The 24,339-nt window shown below is 44.8% G+C and overlaps 3 protein-coding genes across 3 annotated transcripts; 1 reads left to right on the top strand and 2 right to left on the bottom strand.

Annotated features, from left to right (window-relative positions):
* Window positions 1-199: 199 nt before the first annotated feature.
* LOC311310217 (macrophage-expressed gene 1 protein-like) lies at window positions 200-2,515 on the top strand (the record flags this gene model as incomplete). Its single annotated transcript, XM_084439640.1, has 2 exons — window positions 200-655; window positions 1,175-2,515. The coding sequence occupies exons 1-2, from the start codon at window positions 206-208 to the stop codon at window positions 2,513-2,515; spliced, it is 1,791 nt and encodes a 596-aa protein (XP_084295766.1). The 5' UTR covers window positions 200-205.
* An 8,427-nt stretch (window positions 2,516-10,942) lies between these two features.
* prf1.5 (perforin 1.5) lies at window positions 10,943-14,995 on the bottom strand (the record flags this gene model as incomplete). Its single annotated transcript, XM_084439639.1, has 4 exons — window positions 10,943-11,842; window positions 12,013-12,151; window positions 14,094-14,365; window positions 14,726-14,995. 4 exons carry the CDS (start codon window positions 14,993-14,995, stop codon window positions 10,943-10,945), a joined length of 1,581 nt encoding a protein of 526 aa, XP_084295765.1.
* A 5,339-nt stretch (window positions 14,996-20,334) lies between these two features.
* mpeg1.1 (macrophage expressed 1, tandem duplicate 1) lies at window positions 20,335-22,726 on the bottom strand (the record flags this gene model as incomplete). Its single annotated transcript, XM_084439638.1, has 2 exons — window positions 20,335-22,062; window positions 22,277-22,726. The coding sequence occupies 2 exons, from the start codon at window positions 22,724-22,726 to the stop codon at window positions 20,335-20,337; spliced, it is 2,178 nt and encodes a 725-aa protein (XP_084295764.1).
* Between the last annotated feature and the right edge of the window lie 1,613 nt (window positions 22,727-24,339).

Here is a 24,339-nt window from a genome sequence, read left to right as displayed (position 1 = left end):
TCCATACTTAGGTGTGCCTGATCTTACCTGTATACATAGCAATCAAATTCCATCAGAGCAGGAAAGTTTGGTCTCAGCAGTCTTGTCATGATTGGTATTTCCTCTTCATCGTGTATCAGATAAATTGGCTCTCTGAGACTCTAACCTCACACAGTCTCCTGTGAGCCTTACAGAGCTTCTCCACAACTTGCCCTCTGACACAGCCATGGCTCTGAGAGCAGTCACCCTGCTGATGCTCTCTCTCCTCCATACCTGCTGCCCTCGCCCCCACACCCGTCCAGACAATGGGCTCAACATGTGCCGCTCCACCTCCAGCCCGCTCCCAGCCCTGGAGGTGCTGCCAGGAGGAGGCTGGGACAACCTGAGGAACCTGGACATGGGTCGGGTCATGAACATCAGCTTTTCCCAGTGCCAGACCTCGGAGGACGGAGTCTACCTCCTCCCAGATGAGGTGTTCGTCATCCCCCAGAAGCAGACAAGCGTGGAGACCGTCTCTGAGATCATCAGCTCTTGGCTGGACCACCAAAGCTCCACATCTCGCAGCATAAATGCAGAAGTGTCTTATGAATTACTGTTGAATGCCAAGTTCTCCACTGAGAATCAACGGGTAAAGAGCCATCAGGTCAAAGATTCTGCCACCACCACTCGCGTGCAGGTGAGTTTTTCCTGAAGCCCTGGAGCCACACTTCACATTGACAAACAGAGGCACATTCAATTAATTGCTGCACTTTTTTTAATAGCTGCTATTATTACAAAATTAAATTATGGAGAAATAGGTAGTGAGGATGTGTAGCTTCCAATGGTAGGTACTGATATAGATGAAAATGCACCGGTGATACAGTTGAGTTACTAATTAGCCTTTTATTGATGTGAAGATAACCATAGCTACACATGCATCTCAATGTGACATTATACACAAATGACTATGGTCACAGCAATTTGTGGAAGTTTGTGATAGGCGTTACGCACCCCCCCCCCCGCTCCCCCCTTCGGTGCTGAGCCAAACTGTTACATGCAGGGTAGTTCCAAATAGTGCAATTTGCGGTCCATAGAATTTTCTCTATAGCTAGCTCAATGAAACATTTGTTAAAAACACAAAATTATGAAAGCACTCTTGTAGATCTTTTTCAAATAGGACATCAAGAAACTGACTTTTTAACCCTCTCCTCCCCAGGTGCGTAACTTCCTCTACACTGTGAAGGCTTATCCTGATTTTACCCTGGACTCCCGCTTCGCTGGTCAGGCAGAGGACATTGCTGAAGCCATTGAGAACAACCACACCAGAAAGGCAGCCTACCTTTCTGAGATGATGGTTCTGGACTACGGCACCCATGTGATAACCAGCGTGGACGCAGGGGCCTCCTTGGTGCAGGAGGACTACCTCCAATCCACCTTTGTAACCGACAAGAATAAACACTCGGTCACAACAACTGCAGGTCTGAACTTCTTATATTATATTAAGTTTAACATAGACGCCTCACAGAGTTCAGAGAGTGCAGAGTCCCGTGAATATAAAAAAAACATCACATACTCTACCATTGAGAACCATGGAGGTGAGCCCTTCTACCCTGGCATTACTCTACAGAAGTGGCAAGAGAGCACCAGAAACAACCTGGTTGCCATCGACCGGTCAGGGCTTCCACTAAACTATTTTCTAAACCAAAACACCTTACCTAAACTATCAGGACCCATCATAGATAAGGTGGCACTGTCGGTGAGCCAGGCCATAGAGAGATACTACAAAATCAACACCCGCCCTGGCTGTGTCAAAGTAGACTCCAAAAACTTTAACTTCCAGGCTAACGTAGACGATGGCTCCTGTGATGGTCCAGCCTCCAACCTAACTTTCGGAGGTGTGTACCAGACGTGTACCCAACTGACTCCAGAGGCAGGCTCGATATGTGAGGCTCTGGCCCAGAAGAACCCAATTGCAGGCAACTTCGCCTGCCCCCCAAACGTCCGACCCACCCTGCTAAACTCTGAGGAGGTAGAGAAAGGCTACTTCCGGAGGGATTGCACCCGGTCCTGCGAGAGCTGTGGGTTTCTTTGGTTATCCAAATGCTGCACCAACAAGTGTGTAACCAAGCACTATGTCAGCTCTGCTCGCATCGACACCTACTGGTGCTCCGACATTGGGCAGATCCCAAAGTTCTTTGGGTATCTCTTTGGAGGGCTGTACAGTCCTTCCGACCCGAATCCTTTAACCAAAAGCAAGAGCTGCCCCCCAACCTTCATCCCACTGAAGCTTTTCTCCAAGGGCCTGATGATCTGTGTGAGTAACGATTACAAAGCTGGAGGAGAGTACTCCGTGCCCTTTGGTGGTCTGTTCAGCTGCAAGTCTACCAACCCCCTTGCAGGTGTCCGAGTTGGCTGCCCTCCCCAGTTCAGCCAGCACCTGGCTACTGTCAGTGACGGCTGTGAGATCCACTACTGTGTCCAGTCTGGTCTGTTCACTGGTGGGGAGCTAAAGCCAATCCAGCTCCCTCCTTTCACCCGTCCTCCACTGGGCACATAATGTCTTTGCATCTTTTATATCTTTCTTAATTGACTGTATCTGGTTTTGGCTCAAAATAACATACGTGTGTATCCTATCTGTCTCCTTCCCCTTCATTAACAGTACATATTTTCAATAGGGTGATATACTGTAGTTGAGGACATATTGGAAGCAATGGAGGTGGATTAATATGGGGTATTTAGAATAAATCAATCTGGTGCACCTACTGTAATATATCAGTGAAGTTAAATAAAGTATGACTAAATTAAGAATACAGTATATAGTAACTAGGTAACTATTCATGATCTCTATATATTCATGTTCATAAGGGATTAACTAATCATTTTTAATTTTCTCAAATTAATTAAATACAATACACTACGGAGCTTCCTAGGCGCACATGAAAAAACCAGGCCAGGTCCAGCCTGGCTTATGTGTGTGGCTGGCTTGTTTCTGTTCAGGACTGGTAGGACAGAAGCTAGTCATGCCACTGAAAAGTACGAGTTAGTGTGCTAACCCTTTTTTTGGGGGGGGGGGGGGGGGGTTCCACGTGTGCCTAGGAAGCTCCGTAATACACAAATCAAATTGAATGGCTTTAAAATTAATTCCTCTTCATGTTTCGGGGCCTTTCAGTCACCTTTTTATTAGCAAATTTATTTGGAATATAATTGCAATAGCAGACCATATGAAATCAAGACACACATGGCTAGATGATTATCAGTTTATACAGTACCAGTCAAGTTTGGACACACCTTCTAGATGTGTCCAAACTTTTGACTGGTACTGTATATTTATGTAATTTGCCATTATTGTTTTCACAATGTACTGTACTGTGATTTATTACAATATAATATATAAGAACTGTATGATAAGTTTGAAAAATAATTAGGTAATGTATTAACTTTTGATTTTGTTTCTGTATACGCCGCATTTGTGTTTGGTTAAAAAAATAAAATATCTAACCAATCTGTCTTTTTCTCCTTCATGAACATTTTTCCAATAGGGTGATATATTTGAGGACATTCATATGGGGTAACCAGGATAATCAATTTGGTGTGCCCCATATATTGATGTTTAATGAATAAATTGCTAGGAAACATTATATAGTACTTATTGTTTAAAAATGATTGGTAAACCGTGTAGTTAACTAAACCTTGTTCATGAATCTACATTGTCCCTCTTGAGCAAATAAAAATACAAGTTAAAGTTAACTATCTGTATAATCTGTTATAATACCATCACCCTGGCTCAGCTGGAGGACAAGCTCTCCCAGAAAACTACCAGTGAATGTAAAAAAAAAAACAGGCCAGGTTAAGCCTGGCTTGTGTGTGTTGGCTGGCTTGTTTCTGTGCGGGACTGGTAGGACGGTAATGTCTGATAAATAAAGATGGGTCTTGTCACCTGGACACATCAGTTCCAATGCTTCCAATGCTAATCCAGCACAATGAGAGCGGGATAGCCAGTAAGCTCATGGGCTCACAACAACTAGCAGCAGCTTCCATAACATTAATGGTAGCGGTCAGTGGCTAAAGCAGTTACACTGATGATTCCTGTCATGTTAGCTTCAAGATAAAGGTCATGACTAGCTGTTTTGCACTTCCCTTTAGGTGGTGAATAAGTAGACCCAGGATACAATGGGTTATTTGGACATCTACTAGGATCTTGATATTATATTGATATGAAGATATGAAAGTAAAGTATTTGCCCTTAGAAGTAAATTGTAATTAAAATGGTTCTTAGCTAAGTAACCTAAGTGTAGGCAGACTTGAAAGGTCAATTGTAATAATATCATGAATGAACAAGTGTAAACATAGTTCTCAACAGAATAGGTAATATTCAAGTCTTGATTGAAACTTTTCCTAAATGCTTTATTAAACATACAGACATGCACATTAAAAGTAGCCATAAGTTGTTATTTTGCATGTGCTCTCAGGACATGTTGTGGTTGTGACCATCTTTGTAAAGAAGAGAGGCATTTAATGCACATGTATACAGTAGTACAGAGTCAGTTGTCTATTGTATAGACAAGGTGTTCAATTGCTCAAGTGTTGTCAGGTGTTGGTTCAAGTGTTCGAGTGTACGGGGGCGGCTGTAGCTCAGTTGGTAGAGCGGGTCGTTCGATGATCGAAGGGTCAGTGGTTTGAATCCCAGCTCCGACTGTCCACATGTCGAAGTGTCCTTGAGCAAGACACCTAACCCCCAATGAGCAGGTTAGCACCTTGCATGGCAGCTACCGCCATTGGTGTGTGTGAATGTGTGTGTGAATGGGTGAATGAGAGGCCATTGTAAAGTGCTTTGAGTGCCGCTAAGGTGGAAAAGCGCTATATAAGTGCAGTCCATTTACCATTTACCATTTACAGTGGTGCATAGTCAGTTGTCTATTGTATAGACAAGGTGCAAGGTGTCACGTTGTTCACTTGTTGGTCCAGGGGGTGGCATGTGTGCCATTGTTATAATTAGAGTGAGGGCCTATGTATAGTACAACCAGAGTACTATAAACAACTGACTCTGCACCACTGTACACTCGAACCAACACCTGACAACACTTGAGCAATTGAACACCTTGTCTATACAATAGAGAACTTATTCTGCACTACTGTATACTACTTTACAGTATACTTGACATGTTATGTAATTGCACTGCCTGTATCATGGACACAGTCACAGCCATCCATGATCAGATACTGCTGTCTGGCCATGTCCTGTCCGGGTAGGGCTTGCACCTGAAGACCATCTTTGGGGGGGCTGGACATCAGCGTTGCACAGCAGCCGACCCCTGACTGGTGTTGCATCACGGTCTTCTCTGACATCAACCACACCAAGCATCCCAGCATCAAAGCTGCAACAGAACAGAAGGGAGATTAAAATAGTGCATTAAAATATTGGCCAAAAATAACATTTATATAAAGCCTTTTTTGTCGCGTAGACATACAGTACATTTAATCTGCATAATAACATGATATGGTGGTGAATAAAAACAGTGGTCAGAGCAGATTCCTGGTGCCACAGCACAGGTGGTGTTGTAGTCCTATGTGTCCGATGAGTGGGGATGTTACATTACTCTGGTAATGAGTAACTCAATATGTTGTAGTTATTATTTGCATTTTTGCACTTGTATTGTATTTTTTTTTTTTTTTAATACTACAATTGCTCGAAGCACTTTAAGCTGATGCCAGTCTCCACTTAGACTCCTTGTACATAAGGGACAGCGATGGAAATAAATCTTGGACTTTTCGCTTTTATCCCTGACATTGCAGACATACTGTATGTTTTTATATATACTGATTGTGATTGCTTTTGTCAAATAAATCAAATCAAAAAAATCCTATCCCCAACTGAAAATATTGATCTAGTGATTAGTCTACCCATTGCTAAATCAAACTACTAAGCTATCCCATAGGAATGAGCCTATAACCATACCAGCTGGGCAAGCTGACTTTGCTAGCTACCTAACCTAGCCCTAATGATATTGTCCTGCTCGATTGCTGTGCAACATATCAACTGACCAGTTGTTAAATGTATTTCACAACATTGGCTATTCTACTCACAAGACAGTCCCAGTCAGCTGACGTTGCTTGCTGTGTGAATAGTTTAGCTACGTACATTGTGAGGCAAGTGTTGGTGACAAGGACTAGCTAGCTTGTAGTAGCTAACCTTAGCTAAAGCACTTTGAGAGAACGTGCAGTATCTCCGACTCCTCGGGCCTTGAGTTAGGTAACTAGCTAGCGTGTTAGCTAGCACTAGATAACATTAGCTAGCTATCACTGGGCTTCATTTCCTGAACTTAGCTTTAGCTTAGCGTGCAGTCAGGTTATGGGTTACTGTTTACTTCAGATATTACTCTACATTTCAACTAGCCCTTCTCAGTCCCGTTTGTGACTGGACCAGCAAAGGACTGTTGTCTGGCATGAGCGAGCGGAATGCGACAACGGGACTGAGAAGGGCTACATTTCAACCAGACATTCCAGTGAAACCAGGTAGTCAAAATAACTTACCTGATATAAAATGGGCACCGCGAACGCGGACATTTTTGATGATGTCCTCAGTCCAGTCCGTATGCTTAATAATGGCGATTTCGTCTGTCTTCCTCTGCTATTGTTTCAAGAATGCACGCGCATACTTGTGCTGACTAGGCTGTAAAAGGGTCTATAATTAACAAATATGATCCACGCTCGTTACATAACTTCTATAACATCCAGTGACAAAATATGTCTTGCTACGTCCACACCAAGGATTGAACTCACAACCTTCACGGTGATAGGCAGCGCACTATCCACTCGGCCATGACCTGGGACATCTGTGGAGTCTTTTTCTTTTGATGTTCTGGGACCACTGCCTCTTGTGGTAGCAACACAGAACTGCAGGTCAACAACGCCAACAGGAAAAGAAGAAGGGAGCGACAAAAAGGATCCCCTCTTCTTGGTGTGTCGGCTTACAGCCAACACACAAAAAAAGAAAAGAAAGAATAAACAACAAGGGTTAAAGGGGTAGTGTGCTATTTTGGACATTAAGCCCTATTTGAGGTCTGTCTACCATTAACCATTCAGGATAATGGTAGACAGACTTCAAATAGAGCTAAATGTCCAAAATAGCACACTACCCCTTTAAGTAATCAACTGCTTGAACATTTCCTGTTGTCCAGCTGTATACATATTACAACACCATGCATACATACTGTAGGATGAGGAACCCAATGATCCAGTTTGGTAACAGAACACACTAACACTGAGGAGTAAGAGTACTGCACACCGAGACCGGGGGGGAGGGAAGGGGGGGGGGCAAGCCGCAGAGGGGAGAGGGGGAGTGTTTGGTTGTTTATTTGATTGCTATTTTTGCCTGGCGCTCCGTTTTACTGAGCGCTTAGTCACTATCTGTTGAATGTGTTTTTCTTTCATTTATTCATTTTCATTTAACAACCAATTGTTGTTTTTGTCTATGACATTCTTGCAATACAAACATGATAACAAAAAAAGAATACACTCACACATCATGTCCTGCTTCTGTTTATTGTATTAGACGAGAACCCCTTTCTTTCTTTCTTTCTTTCTTTCTTTCTCAGTCAGCTAGGAACACTGAAATGTTACTGCCACATTATTGCATATATAACACAAACAGATCAAATGTCACAAGCTGGAAAAACATGCCTGTTTTGGGTGTCCAGCTCATTTCTAAACAAAACTGGAAATGTCCCCCACATGAAATTGTCTAGAATAAACATATTAAGACAGACTACAACAAACATGGCTAATGTGGCCTAATCTGAGTTTACATAGTGACTATAAAAGTGAATTTAGGAGTCTTACACACTGCTGTGTAGGAGAGACAAAAGAGTAGTTTATCCATGGATGAATGGACAGGGATGAATGAATGAATGGATAGATGGGATGAAGGTTCCAAACGTAACACACCTGAGGTCACTTCCTGTGTTATCTGGGTGGCCAATGGGCCAAACAGAGGAAGGGTCTAATTTCCCTCCATCCAGTAGAGGGCGTGGAAGACCCACCTCTGACGGACTGAGTAGAGCATGTTGGGAGTGTGGCTGTACCTATGGCAAGCCGTTTTAACATGTATTAGCTAGACTGGATTAGGGGATTTTTTTCAGGACGTCATCATAACAACTTTTTAATGACCTGAACTGGCCGTTTTTTTAGGTCATTAAAAAGTTGTTATGATTACGTCCTGAAAAGACGTTAAAAAAAATAATCCACACGTGTCCTGGCCTAGTCCGGGACGTCTCTGAAAGACATCATCATGACGTCATCATTACGTAATTTGGCTTGCTGGGATGTATCACTATGCTGATAAAGGCTCAGACACCACGGCAGTAGGGCATACAACAACTGAAGGTAGAATCAGACTAGAATCAGGAAGGTAGAATCGGGTAGGATACCGACACACTCCGCTCCCAGCTCGGCCCGGCTGCCGGCTAATCCTACAAACCACACGTCTCAAACAAACTCCACTCCACTGATTCTTACTGTGACAGTTCATTCGAGTTCTGTGTAGCCCTTGTGCTCTCCGAGCAGTCTGGTGTGTGCAACACCTGCTGTCTGACCTCGACTCGTCTGCCTTTTAAGTGCAGGAATTATCAATCCACGTGACCGACGAGCACCTGGCTCTGCGTTAAATTGACGGCGTAGCCTTACGTAGCTCCCACAGGCTACGCCGTCAATTGAACACAGAAGCATGCTGAAGCCTTGACACCATGGATTGATAGAGAAACTGACACAGACTGCTAGAGCCACAGCAGCTGAAAACACCGCGAGGCAAAGTATGAGGAAATGTGTCCTAGTTTTAGAAAATTTCCATATGGTTGAAAAGACCCAAAATGAACACTGAAATAAGTGAATTATTTAAACAGCATTATAGGCCTGATGATTACGCCCCAAGCTTTTTGATCCAAATACGCTCCCTATTCATTATATAGTGCACTATATAGGTCGTCAGCCGTTTTGTTTGTAGTGTCCGAATTCAGTTGATTTCCAGGGAACAGTGCATGTACCCTACATTTTCTCCATTCCCTAGGTAGTTCTCTACATGGTGAACCCTATATAGGGAATAGTTAGTAGCACCAGTGCCACAAGTGGGAAATGTTCATTTTAAACCCTAGAACAACAGGAGCGTGTCTATGTTCCCACAGCCCTATGTTCCCACAGTCCTATGTTCCCACAGTCCTCTGTTCCCACAGCCCTATGTTCCCACAGTCCTATGTTCCCACAGCCCTATGTTCCCACATGTCTAAGTAATCTTACTTTATAATAGAGAAAAGTATGTCTCTGTGTGTGTGTGTGTCTGTCTGTCTGTGTGTCGCCTCTTTTCTCCTCATGGGTTCATCAATCCATCTGACACGGCATGGGCGTTGAACATTGGCATAGCCAGGAACTGACGGAGCCAATTTTTCTAATTTCACAAATTTAACACAAATGTTCAAGTTCTATCCAATCAACGGCCAGTAGAGGCCAGTAGGTGGCGACATCAAGCTACTCACGCTGATTTCAATGGCCCCGGCGTCCAAACACTGTGGACCAATCCGCATCGAGGGGGCGTGGCCTCCCAAACTGATCAAAATTTGAAGGGGTCTTCCTCACTCCATGCTACACCTCTCCACCAAATTTCGTGAAAATCTGTGCAGTGGTATCTGCGTAATTGTGCATTTGTGTTTTCAAACCGTCGCAATACCGCCTTTCAAACAGTCACAATACCTATGGTCGGATCGTGGTCAACATGAGAAGCGTTCTTCCCCTTCCCACACTACACGCGTCATGCCTTTCAGTATGATTACTTAGAAATGTGGGAACCTAGGGCCTAGTTTTGGAGAAAAAAAGCTTTTAGAAATGTGGGAAATAAGGCTGTGGGAACATAGGGCCTAATTTTGAAAAAAGCAAACAAAAAAAACTCTTAGAAATGTAGGAACATAGGGCTGTGGGAACATAGGGATGACCCTGGAACAACAACAGTATGTCATGGCAAGTGCATTTTCAACGGGCACTTTGCACTAATCCATAATATGACCATGAATACCCTTTTTAGCTTTTTTAGTATGATTGCCAGATATCTGTACCCAATAGGAATTTACATCCAAACAGGTGACAGGTTGGAGAACAACTGTGAAACTTGTGGAAATTGCTCCATTTCCAAGGTCACAGGAATGCACTCTTAGCGCTTAGTGTAGTATGTGACTTGTGATGTACTGACAGTATGATATCACCACCTTATGGTGGGAATAACATAGGTATGTAGAAGGTACTTTATTGCCCCACAAGGGGAAATTACAATGTTGCAGCAGGAAGAATACAAGCATACAAGAAGCATAATCAAACTAGGCGTATGAAGTACTGTACAGTTTAACTCTCTCACTGCTACCTTGTACATTCGGGGGTTTAGACCAGGTCTATTTCACCTTTACATGGTATCTTTTTCTCCACAGAAAAGCTCTGATAGTGACGCATGTTGTAGAAATGTTTTGGTCAGGATCAGGTAAAAATAAAATAAAATGGAAAAGTAATCATTCAGTACTAAGTCCAATGTCAGAGCAATGTCTACATCTAATATAGTAACACCAATTGAACTATAGACCAACTTTTTCATGAAATATTACATAATAGCTCATGCATTTACATAGGAAAACATACAGTGGGGCTTGTAGTGAAGACGCTATGGAAGTCAGAGTTAGAAACTGAACAAGCAGTCTTTTATCCCATATTCAGACGCTGCACAACAACTTACATGAGACTCATAGAATGTAGCTATGAGTTCATAAATGTCTTCATAAGATTTTACATACCACACAATCATGAAAACTCCAGTTTTAGAACTGAGCTGGAGTTTCATACCACATGGTCTGGTTATGGAACAATCAAATTCCTTTCTAACCTTTTGGATATTTTATTAAGAGCTATCAAAGACCTCAACACAATGAACACTCTCCACACGCTGGATAACGTTCTGCTACTCGGCAGCACTGGGGGTGTATCGGCCGCACCTGTAGCCAGTCAGGTGGGAGTCACAGCTGATGCGGTAGGCGAAGTACAGCACCCCGCTCTTGAGCTGGCAGCTGTGAGAGTGGGTCCCCCTCTCGGGGAAGACGACACACCTGCCCGCCAGGTCATTGTACAGCACATCCCTGTCCCACACCTCCAGGATCAGCTGGTGGCCTAGCTCCACGGAGCCGAACCCGTAGGTGGTGTTCCACACCGGGTCGTTGTCGTCCATGACGGTGGCCGTCTCCTCGTACTGGTCATAGTACCAGATCTTTATGTAGGCGTCCGTCTTGGTGAACGAGTCTGCCCTCAGTCCGGCCGCCCGCTGGATCTCCAGCCTCAGGTACCCCCGGCCGGCCCTCAGCGGGCAGCAGTGGTGGTCCAGGTTCGGGGTTGTGTGGCAGGTCCTCTGCCCCCCCTGGTCCCCGGACAGCTGGTTCTCCTGGATGTACTGACTGATGGTGGTGCGCAGATTGCCGCTGACCTTCGGGTCGTCCACCAGCTGATGTAGAGGGAAGATGCCGTAGGAGACCACCTCTGGGTTGGCGGGGAGGCTACTCATCCAGGTCCTGTAGGCCTCGGATGGATCCACCTGGTCCTGGTGGTAGAGGATGTCGGGGAAGTTGCGTTCCCCTCCCTGGACCTCGATCTTGTGGGTCATGAAGCCCTGGTAGAAGCCCGTGCTCATGTTGCCCTTCAACAGGTCTTCACACTTGTTGGAGAAAGAGATGTTGGCTGGAAGGAAGCCCAACGCCACGCGCAGCTCTACGTTTAGGCAGCGCTTGATCTCTGATTCGGAGAAGCCCTTCAGGGTCGCCAGGCAGGTGCGGAAGGCCGTGACACGCCTCACCTTACCCCCCAACTGCACCTGAGAGAAGGTGGTTGGGTAATACAACCACAACCCCCAAAAAGAAAACATTGGAAGGCCTTTTTGAAGGAAACCAGATACATTCACATCCTGGATTAGATTATTCCAGTGTGTGTGTGTGTGTGTGTGTGTGTGTGTGTGTGTGTGTGTGTCTGTGTGTATGTACTTACCTGGTGGATGTAGTGGGTACCGTAGGTGTCTATGAGCCTGCGGTAGAGGGCTTTGCTCTGGACATCGTAGCCCTGGGGAAGCCTCCTGAGGTGCTTGGAGAACTCAGCGCTGAGCTGAGGGTGGTCTGCCAGCCTATAACTGAGAGGACAATCTGTCAGCCAAAATATTACCTCTGGGCCGTTGTCTTACGCAATGTGTTACAGAATGTGTCTTGAATTATTCAGTGCAGATGCTGGGTGCCCAAGGGCAAGACAAAACACAGAGTCTACACCTGTTTATAGCTGTCTCTTATATTGTTGGCTGCTGCATCTGTAATGTTAGAGTTAGTAGCCCTGTACCACCTGCAGTGATCTGCTTCAGATTTTACAGTAGGTCTATCATCTATACTGTGCTATCTGTCGAAGAGGTTTCATCTATCTTTCTAATCTTATCATACATATACCCAAAGACATATTACTGAACGGGCCTACTGGGCCCTAGCCAAGGGGCCCAAGAGCTCAGGGGGCACTTTCTTGTGGCATAGTCAAAGGGCTTAGTCATTCATGTCAATAACAAGTCACAAGAAAGAAACTATCTTAATGTGTGTTTATCTGTAGTACTTGAGAGGGGCTGAGTAGGGGAGAACCGGGTCAAAAGTCGCACTTTTTGGTTTGATTCCATTTACTCCGAAATTAATAGAGATAGAGATTCCACATGTTATGACACACAACTTGCACATGTCCTTCACTATTATCAACTGTAATTTTCGTGCTAGGATATAAGAGCTTAACATAAATAGGGCGAGAACGGACCGAGTGCAATGCGACATTTGTCCCTGCCGAGCGGGACAGAAGTCTCATAGGAGAGGGGCAAACGTCGCACGGCTGCAAAATGTGTCCTATCTCTGTTTTTTGGGCATGTAATTCTCTTTACTTTAAACGAATGTATTATTAGACATAATATCATGTTTGTATCAAAGTAATCAATGTTATAGGTTCAAAATCCATAGAAATAATGCGGGGTTAACAGCAATGTTTGGCGATAGGATAGCCTATCGGCAGGAAATTAATTTATTAGACGAATGGTTAGTCTGCACTAGTCATTTCCTTGTCTCGTTTCCACTTGAATATAACAGCCTATGAGCTGTCTTTCTTCCAGGAATTTAACAGCCTAGCAGCTATCATCCTTTCAGGAAAGACCACCCCTAGTTGACCTCACTTATCCAGGTGCGCGCGGAGACCCTTACCAGTCAGTTGCCAGTGCGTTCGCTCGAAGTGAAATGTCAATTTATCACATCAAGTTGCGTCTGCTTCTCCACAATATTTAGGCTATAGGTAAGTGATAATCTGCATACAAAGTTGGTCAATAGCATTAGAAAGATCATTAAGAGAGCTTTCATTTGACCTGTTCATTCTGCCCAAATGTCACTCGCGCACCCCTCTGGTTCTAAGCCATCAGAACGCGACTTCTGTCCCGCCACGGTCTCCTGTCATTTCTCCCTGGCTTGCAGGCACGACTTGATCGCACGAAACTTGAAACCTATGCTATCATGTAGCCAGCAGATGTGCTAAGAAAAGTGCATATGTTTGCAAACTAATACAAGCGAACACAATTTTACAATCGAAAAATGCTTATGAGACCATTATTTTACTTATATGGGGCAAAAGTGGTTTTCCGTCGTTCTCTCCGTCAAATATGCTGCGATCGCGCCCAAAATTTGAACGGAGCTCGTACACGGTAATATGCGCAGGCATGTTTAACCACGTGATTGCAGGTCCAGTCATTCTGGAGAAAATGGCAACGCGACTTTGGTCCCGCGCGACTTTTGACCCGGTTCTCCCCTACTCTATGCAATATGGGGCCTTCAACTGTTTTGGGCCCATAGTTGAGAAATCCAAAAAGCAAGTCCTCCCCACTAGGTCCCTCGAGTCAAAACTGAGCTGGGTAAAGCTGCTTTTATTGTGAGATTTCTCTAATTATCTTCAAATTGGATTTGGATGCCGTCTCATTGGGCAAATTCAAAAAAGCGATAAAATAAATTGGTGTGGGGGGGGGGCTTTACGTGGGGGCCCATCATTTCATAATCCGTCTATGCATATACCTGTAGAAAGTACAGCTGATCTCGTGAAGAGCGAAGGTGGCCTTGTCCACGCTGTGCTGCGAGCGTGCAAACTTGGCCATGTCGGAGCGGCTGCCCCCCAGCACTGCCTTGCCGTATGTGTCCAGGTTCAGCCCCGCCCCCCAGTTGTTGCTGACCAATGAGGAGGAGCTGCGCAACAGGGAGTCCACTGAGTGGTGCAAGGCGCTAGACAGTTGCTTACTGCAGCGGCTGAAAGGGCGCCAGTCCAGCACAGCATACGGAAGCTTCTGGACCTGCAGCATAAAGGGATAGTTCACCCAAAATACAAGCTGGCATTTTTTACTCTCTTTCCTTTAATCATTCATTCATTACTTTAATCGTTCATTTATTTATTTGTACAAATCCCCCCCCCCCCTTCCCCCCACCGGGGATCAATAAAATACTACTGCTACTACTATTACTGTACTTCTATTACCTGGACACAGACAAGATACAATCTCAGTGCCGGTGTCAAGTTTGAATCATTTCCTGGATCTACTGGATTGGTAGTGAGATAGAGATCTTACTTTCCTTGCTACCTTGGGGTATTATTTGATCCAACAGCTTGTTTTACTCTTCACAGTTGCTTCAAAACCATAATCCTAATCACCTACCTGCCCTCCCTGGAAGCGGTTCTGACACAGCGTACAGGTGTGGTTATCACTCAGGTGGGTCTTCATGTTGATGACGTAGGCGCCAGTGCGTGTCATCCGGACAATGTCGAACCCCTCCCCCGCCAGATTGTGTCCCGGTATGAAGGGAGCCTTCTCACACTCCGCCCCTGTCCCCACTCTGCAGGCTCCGGCCACGCCCAGCTGCACCACGATTGGCAGAGTCAAGGTAAACAGGAAGACTCTGCAGAATCGGAATCCCCGGGAGGCCATGGTTCCAGCTGGAATGTTCGGTGTTGTCTGACCCCAGCAGGGAGATCGGCTATAATAACAACCCCACAACAATGTGACTTCCCTGGGTAAATCAAGGTTAAATGGAAAAATAAAATCATGTGTTCGTGTGCTGCTGATGAAATGTATGCACCTTTTTAATTGAGATTCGGAAACTGTTGAGATATAATTTTAGGCTTTAAAAACATAGGATCTAAGGACGAGCATTTGAACAATATAATTCATGCATTGTTGTTCCTGTGAGTAATCTATAATTCAGAGTGTTAATTGTGTATAATCTATACTGATTCAAATTTCAGAAAATGAAATGAAGACTGTATACCACAGATCAATCACTGAAAGGATGCAGTGGTAGATGTCCTGCTCATTTTGGCCCTAATGGTTTAGCGCCAAAATATATTTCCGATCTGTCCTTTCAGGTAGTCTGGCACAGGCCTCTGCTTTCTGTCCCCAGAGTTAAAACAAAACATGGAGAAGCAGCGTTCAATTTTTATGCTCCACATATCTGGAACAAACTTCCAGAAAACTGCAGGTCTGCTGCAACTCTCAGTTCTTTTAAGTCAAGACTGAAGACTTTTCTTTTTGCCGCTGCTTTTTATTAAATCAAATAATTATTCATTCGTACACTGCACTGTAACGTTAATTCCTGTATTTTATTTTTCCTGCATTTTGTTTTAAATTTCCTTTTTTTGCATTTCGTTTTATATGACCTTTTATGTGTTTCTTGCACTTTGTCTTGATGCTTTTAATGACTCATGTAAAGCACTTTGAATTGCCTTGTTTCTGAAATGTGCTATACAAATAAACTTGCCTTGCCTTGCTGTATTGTGTGTTTTGTCCCATAAATGAGGACACATGCCACTAATCCCATCTCTCTCCTCCAAGGCTAAGTGGAGGGCACAATAACATCTCACCACAGGCCCTGCAGCTGTCGTGTCAGTGGAGACACACACAATAGAAACATGCACACTAGCTTCCAAGATCAAGATCAACACACTCGCTGTAGGACAAGCTTACCAACTCTCTCTCTCTCACTCTCTCTCTCTCTCTCTGTCTCTCTCTCTCTCTCTCTCCGTCTCCCATGGTAGCCTACCTTCTATCCCACAGGCCGGGTGCTTCTCTCGGTCTCTCTCTCTGATCCCGGTCTCCCAGGCTGGACAGTCAGTGGGTCAGATCTCCAGCCTCAGCTCTGGTAGACTCGTCTCCTGTTATAGAAATGCCTTCCTTGAATAGAGCGGCTGACAGATTGTCTGTGTGTGTGTGTGTGTGTGTGTGTGTGTGTGTGTGTGCCTCACCCTCTTGATGTTCACAGGAGACTATGAACAGACTAAATCTCTCACTCCTGCTAGGAAGGGTGGAGCGGCAAAGAAAGCTTGCTGCCTCGCTGTGTCGGGATCCAAGCACAGTCCACTGAGTGGGAGAAAGAGGATGACAAAGAAAGGCATAGAGAGAGAGAGAGAGAGAGAGAGAGAGAGGAACAAGGGCAGAGATGGAGTGCACAGAGGGAGAGAGTGAGTGGGAGAAAGACGGAGAGAGGAAAAAGGGAGTTTCCCTGCCTCAGACCCCTGTCTTCCTGAGGTCAGACAGATTTTCTCAGCTGAGTGGGTTTGTTTTGATTTAAACAATCCAGCTGTATGAATCTACGGCTTTGTGTGTGTGTGTGTGTGTGTGTGTGTGTGAGCGGGGGGGGGGGGGGGGTCCTCTCGCAAGACACTCAAATACACATGGGCACTCTGATGCCTCTTTCGGGAAATGGTATGCAAGCGTGTGCGTTTATGTGCGTGTCTGTACATGGTTGGGTGGGTGTGTGTGTGTGTGTGTCTGTCTGTGTGTGTCTGTCTGTGTGTGTCTGTCTGTGTGTGACTTAGTCTGTCTGTCTGCTGATAACCAATCCTAAGCCCTGCTGTCAGCTTCTTCATTGTCTATTAATGGCTTTCGGGAACTAAAGGGATTTGTTTATTGGTCATGGTTTGGAGAGATAGTGCATGAACAAAAGGAGCAGTCAGGTTTCTTGACACAGATTTTATTTAGCAAACTATACAGTAATTATTAGATAAAAGATGAAAAAGGTCTGCTGTGGTGACTTGTATTTTATCTTGTCGTTTACTGAACGTTACACAACCTACAGTAATCTTACAATGACTATGATATACAATACAAAGATAGCATTGTCATGCAGCTAGCATATCAGAAGTATAATTCTCTGAGCTCTCTGTCAAAACATGAATAATGCTCCTGAAATGCATCCCTTCCTTTCTCCCTTTGAGAAATCACTGATCTGATTACAAACAGCTGGTGAAAAGCACTTGCTTTATATCTTTAGAAAATATGTTTCTTTTAGCCTTTTTATCTAGTTAACGTAAATAATACATTACATTGAGTTACATGGAGTACATGATTTGTGATGGGTATTTGCTGGGTAATATTTAGCGACCCCCACAGATGATTTTACTGCTTTCATGGGAGCTCAGCTCCCACTGGCTCCAACATAATTCAAATCAGACTCTCCTGTCTGTCTGTCTCTCTCTCTCTCTCTCTCTCTCTCGCTGTCTCTCTGTCTGTCTGTCTCTCTCTCTCTCTTCCTCTCTCTAGGCAGCTTCCCATAGTGTAATGAGTACCCATGCTTGTGTCTTGAGAAGCCTTAATTTCCCTTTGGACTTTGGTGGAGTCCTCTTTGGTCTTATGGTACCTGCTTGGGATGATACCTCCCATGTGGGATTCTGATGTTGACAAGATAATTTCACTATAAGAGCCACATAAAGGTATACTTGTATAAGGTATAATTGTACTCAATTTCCCTTTCATTTGAGTTCTTTTTGGCATATCCTGCTACATATATGGCCTGTTTGGTATTTGATATTGAGTGAATGAGATGCTACTCCTAAGACTGTCCACTAGGTGGCAACAGTCTGCGGTGTTAATGCTCAGGCGTAGCCTCTACAAAGCTGAGGACGGAGTTGGTTGAACTTGAACTGGATGAAGCTACACTAGCAACTCCTTCCAAGTTCTAGGTGCTTCAAGGTCAGTGTCAATGTCTCTCCTTTTCACATCTTTACTATAGTCACAGGTCCTTGGCTTTCCTCTGACTTTCCAGAGCAACGTTCATCCTCTCTGCAATTATGAATGAGCCCAAATGAGCCAAGTGCTCTGTCCAATCCTGGCCAGGGACGGACAGGAGAGAGATCTGTTCTTCTGAATGTTCTCCATATTGGGGTTCTACGTGAAGGGAATCCAAGTGAGCAGAGGGAGAACATGCAAACTCCACACAGAAAGGGAGATATCCCGTGTAGGAATTGAATACAGGACCTTCTTGCTGTGAGGTGACGGTGTAACGTACAGGGTGGACACTAATCTTAGGCAACGGCAAAATAATTATAGAGTACCTAGAACACTGGCCCAAGGTAATAGCTCAGTGTTTGTATCAGGCCCGCCGCACGGACAGAGAATTTGGATGGACAGAGATTTGCTCTTTATTGTGTAGGATGTCAATCTCATGTTCTGGCCCATGTCACAAGATGGATGGCAACAGGCTTATTTGCTTTAATGATGTTGAGTGGTTTTGATGAGGTTTCAGTTTCATATCTTAAGAAACGATTGGGAGATTTGGGGGCGGATATGACAAGACATTCAAGGATTTGGGTGTAAGACTTTGTTCTTTTGTCTTGCTGATTATATACTGCACTCAGCTAACTAATTATATACTGCACTCAGCTAACTAATTATATACTGCACCCAGCAAACTAATTATATACTGCACTGGCATTTTATCATTCATTTTTACAGATTGAGTGTCAGTGTCTGTTTGTGGGCTAATAACCATACAGAAACCTTGCTGTTGACCTCAATTTATGCCTGAATAAAAATCTTACTGAAAATCTATAGCCTACTACAACATTTTACAGCAGCCATGTCAAATTAGAGTAAACACAGGTGTAATTGATCAAAAATTACTAAGTATGGCCCCATACTATTTAGTACCACGGCCATTCCAGTGAGACAGCATGCACAATATCAATATCCTAAATGGAACAGAGCCATAATTAATGTTATTAATCACACCTGTCTTAACTCCGCCATGTAAAAATGGGTGCTCTAAAAATGGCTTATTGAAACTCAACTGTTTTAAGTTGAAATTGAAAATGAATTGGAAAAACATAAAAATACAATAACACACTTTATTTAGCAAACGATAAAAGATTCATCAGGTAGAAATTATCAAAACGACTAATATGCTAATAACTATTCCATCTATTGTGATTTACTGAAGGCTACACCATACTCATACAATGACTATGATATACAGTACAGCGATAGCATTGTTATGCAGCATCTCTGGTCACTGATCTGGTATAACTAGATTAGTGTCAGCTGTTGAATGCTTTCAACTATCCACTCATGTTAGACCAGAGGTTTCAAGAGAATTAATCAATATGCATCGTATGAAAATATCCCAATTAGACATTTCAGTTCCATAATTGTAGCAAGTTCAAATCAAAAAGTATTAAGTGCAATTTAACTTCCAGAAGAAATGACTTTATTCGTATACTCTTGACTTTTCATTTTCAGTTATTAGTTGTCAGAATAATACAAAAAATCAAGATAAGTTGTTATGAAAGATTATACAGTGGATTCTCCCCCAGCCTTTTCATTCATACTCAAACATGTACAGTATTTGTGGTGATCATGGTAGACGTAAGGCCTCTATCAAGCCTGCGGGGTTGACCTCATTTCTGATGACGTTCACATCAAGAGATTGTGGATGGTAAAGTGATATTTTCTTTTCATTATTGTCTCCTTGATTTGTTATTCTATCCATTAATTTTTCTCACATTCAGAATTGCACCTGATTTGTTATTGTAACGTGGATCCTATGGGTGCTTGATCCTAAGTCAACAAACAACTGTGTTTTGTTTGTACTGTATCTTAATTACTCTCTTATTTAGTGCTTTTTTCAATTACCTATGACTACAAATGCATCCAGAATGCTGGATGTCTGTTGTATGTATATTTGTTTATATATGGTCGCATCTATGGATATTTGCACAATATCCTATCTGTCACTGTGTTTGTGAGAGATTGGGGCCCCCTACTACAAGCTTTAAATAGCTTCATTGGGGCGCCCCTTTCATGCATCCAGCTATTGCAAAATGTCTATGTATCTCTTTGTGATGATGTGTGATTTCTTTTTTTATGTCATAAAGACCTCCCTCAACCAAGTGCAAGCTACACCAAGAGCTCAGAAAGTGAGAAGTTAGAGATTAGTTGATTATAAAGCTTTCTCTGTCATAAATCTTTTGTTAAGTCGTGATGCCCCCATTGGCTCATGCTAACAGAGGCTGGGAGGAGCTTTGAGTGTCAGAGGAAAGCTCCGTCTGAACCTCCACTTCTCCTTCCTCCATTCTCTCTTTCTGCCCCTCACTCTGGAATTCCTCGTACCCCCCGGCTCCCCATGTCCCTGACAGCCCCCTCCTCCGTCTCCTCCTAAGCAGCACCACCCCAACAACCACCAGCACAACCAGGCCAATTACTCCGACAGCCACACCAAACTTTCCTCCCTCTGACATCTGGTCTGACTCTGGGTCTAACATACCGAACACATCCTGGGCTTCCCGTGGTTTGGCCAACTTCCACATTTTGGTCTGTCCGATCTTGACCCAGACGCGGTTTCCCTCGGTCATCACTGCTACGGTGTTGGTGGCCGTCATACTGACCAGTGGAGGACGGGTGAAAGGAGGCAGAGAGACTGGCTTTAGCTCCCCGCCAGTGAACAGACCAGACTGGACACAGTAGAGGATCTGACAGCCGTCACTGACAGTAGCCAGGTGTTGGCTGAACTGGGGAGGGCAGTGAGCTTGGCCCCCTGCAAGGGGGTTGGTAGACTGGCAGCTGAACAGACCACCAAAGGGAACAGAGAACCTTGTTCCAGTTTCGTAGTCGTCACTCACACAGATCCTCAGGCCATTGGAGAAAAGCTTCAGTGGGATGAAGTTCGGGGGGCAGCTCTTGGATTTGGTTAAAGGATTCTGGACGGAGGGGTTGTAGAGCCCCCCAAAGAGATAGCCCGAGTTCTCTTGGGTCTCCCCATTGGTGGAGCACCAGTAGGTGTCGATGCGAGCAGAGCGGACGTAGTACTTGTCTCCGCAGTTGTTGTCGCAGCATCTGTATAACCCAAGAAACCCACAGTGATAGCAGGACTTGTGGCATTCATACTGGCTGTAGCGCTCATCGGTCACCTCAGAGCGTAGCAGGGTGGGTTGGTAGGGTGGGGGGCAAGAGAAGGAGCCTGTATTTGGGTTCTTCTGGGCCAGAGCCTGGCATAACGGGTCTGCATCTGAAGTCCGTTGGGTACACGTCTGGTACACACCTCCGAAACTGAGGTTGGTGGCCGGACCATCACAGGAGCCGTCGTCTACGTTGGCCTGGAAGTTAAAGTTCTTGGAGTCTACTTTGACACAGCCAGGGCGGGTGTTGATGGTGTAGTATCTATTTATGGCCTGGCTCACCGACAGCGCCAGCTTACCGACGGTGGGTTCAGGTAGGTTAGGGAAAGTGTTGTGGTTTATAAAGTAGTGCAGCGGCAGCCCTGACCGGTCGATGGCCACCAGGTTGTTTCTGGTGCTTTCCTGCCACTTCTGCAGAGTAATGCCGGGGTAGAAGGGCTCACCTCCATGGCTCTGGATGATAGAGTACGTGATGTTGCCCTGGTAGCTGCGCATCTCAGCGGTCTCGTGCGCATCCTTGCCGCCGATGCCGAACTTCACTTTGTCAAAGAAGTTGAGACCCGCGTATGCCGTGATGGAAGACCCACTTGTCGTACCGTCAGATACATAGGAGGCATGGAGGTAGTCCTCCTGCACCAAGGAGGCCCCTGCGTCCACGCTGGTTATCACATGGGTGCCGTAGTCCAGAACCATCTTCTCAGAAAGGTAGGCTGCCTTTCTGGTGTGGTTGTTCTCAATGGCTTCAGCAATGTCCTCCGCCTGACCAGCGAAGCGGGAGTCCAGGGTGAAATCAGGATAAGCCCTCACAGTGTAGAGGAAGTTACGCACCTGGGGAGGAGAGGGTTAAAAATAAGTCTGAGGTCTTGGTGTTGTTGGTATCTACAGAGACAGGCAGTGTACAGTGTACATTGTAAACAAAATTAGACATCAGTCGTGTTCAGCTTCAGAAACAATCATTTCAGTTTTACCATTGTAACGTTTTTTAATGTAATACTGTAGGTGGAGTCTGTTGCCGAATGGAACCAGTAGGGGAGAAACTCACCTCGACTCTGGTGGTGGTGGACATGTCTCTGACCTGGTGGGTCTTCACCCTCTGGTTCTCAGTGGAGAACTTAGCATTCAGCACGCTAAAGAAGGAGACGTCCGCGTTGATGGACGAGGATGTGCAGCTGCGCTGCTCCAGCCAGGAGCTGATGATCTCAGAGTTGGTCTCCACTCCTGTAACCTTCTGGGGGATGACGAACACCTCGTCTGGGATGAGGTAGACTCCGTCCTCCGTGGTCTGGCACTGGGAGAAGCTGAGGTTCATGACCCGACCCATGTCCAGGTTCCTCAGGTTGTCCCAGCCTCCTCCTGGCAGCACCCCCAGGGCTGTGACCGGATTGGAGGTGGAGCGGCACTTGTTGAGCCCATTGTCTGGACGGGTGAGAGGGAGAGGGCAGCAGGTATGGAGGAGAGAGAGCATCAGCAGGGTGACTTCTCTCAGAGCCATGGCTGTGTCAGAGGAGAAGAATGAGGAGAAGCTCTGTGAGGGCTTATATGAGCTTATATGAAGTTCCTGTTATGTCTTGGCCCTTGTCACGAGTTGGACGAGAACTGGCTTGTTTGCTTTGATGGAGTTGGGTAGTAATGGTGAAGTTTCAATCACGTGAACAGCCTATGTTTAGGGTTACATCCTCTAGAAAAGCAGAACAGGATGTTGGAGTGAACAAAAAACAAAGTGTGTGTGTGTGTGTGTGTGGGAGGGGGGATACCAATTGCTATTATACATCTTAAAGGGTACAAATGTAAATTGCTGGTGTTTGTATTTGGAAGCCTATATAGGTAATGTCCACAGACTAGGCATGAGGGGCTTGCAGATGGCAATAATGCCCAAGCCAAAAGCTAAGGCATTAGCAAAATTCTATTCGATGTCTACAATAATTGTCAGTTACAATATATTGAGGAGACGCTGCTTCCTCTATCCATGAACTGAGACTGAAAACTACTTCCCAAAGTATATGTGTGTGTATACCAGCTCAGAAGATACCAGCTCAGTGGCCTTGTGGTTAGAGTGTCCACCCTGAGACTGGGAGGTCATGAGTTCGATCCCTGGCCGAGTCATACCAAAGACTATTAAAAAATATGGTACCCGATGCCTCCTTGCTTGGCGCTCAGCATCAAGGGTTGGCTTGGGGGTGAGTCTCTGTGACATACTAGCGTCATGTCCAGGGGGTGTACTTGTACATCAAGCTGCCTCTCGCTAAGGAAGAAGAACCAGTTCTCAAGTTATGTGTGTGTAGTCTATGTTTGTGCCTATCATTGAACACATGCATTTGATTGGCATATTGATTATTTGAATCAATGGAGTTTATTGATTGACGAGTCAAAGGTTTATGGAGAGTTAGTTCACGTCTGCCTTTGGTGAGCCTACCTGTTTCCTGTATTCTCTCAAAATAAAGAGGAATTAGCCTTGTTTTGAAGTTCAGAAACTATGTTAAGTCATATGAATGTAGGATCTGATAAAGGTGCGTGCGTGTGTGCGGTTTGGGAAAGTGAACCAAAAATTCTAACCCACATTACTGTGTGCTCTAAATAAGAGGATGTTGTTCAGTACAATGGGCTATTTCTGGAGTTTGGACTTTTTATTTGCTGTCACTAGTTAGAGGGGAAGTGGTGTTTTGCTTGTTTAGACACATCACTTCTTTCTAGAGTGTGACAATGTATGCTTCAAATGTATGTATAACACATCTTACTCAGAAAATGTAGTCCTATAGCAATCACAATCAGACACTTTCTGAATTTCATGCTTCGGCCGACACTCTAGGCTACAATACTCAACCTAGTAGACACTTTGTGCCATCTCTATGGTAACTGTGCACAAGCTTTGTTTACAATTTGTGCAATGGCGATATTAGCCAAACGTCATCACCAGGCATCCCCAGCTCCAGCCCCAGTCCGAGTTCACCAGCTCAAGCCCTAGTCCTCCCACAGTCCTAGTTCCAGTCCCAGTCCTATAGGAACTATATTTCCAGTCCCAGTCCTAGTTCCAGGCTCAGCTCGAGTTCCAGTCCTAAATTCAGTCCCAATCCAGCTCCGGTCCTAGTCCCCCAGCTCCAGTCCTAG

This window comes from Borostomias antarcticus (genome assembly GCF_949987555.1).
Source record: "Borostomias antarcticus genome assembly, chromosome: 6".
Classification (NCBI taxonomy): domain Eukaryota; kingdom Metazoa; phylum Chordata; class Actinopteri; order Stomiiformes; family Stomiidae; genus Borostomias; species Borostomias antarcticus.
The sequence above is the reverse complement of the archived record's forward strand: the minus strand, read 5'-3'. Positions and strand labels throughout refer to the sequence as shown.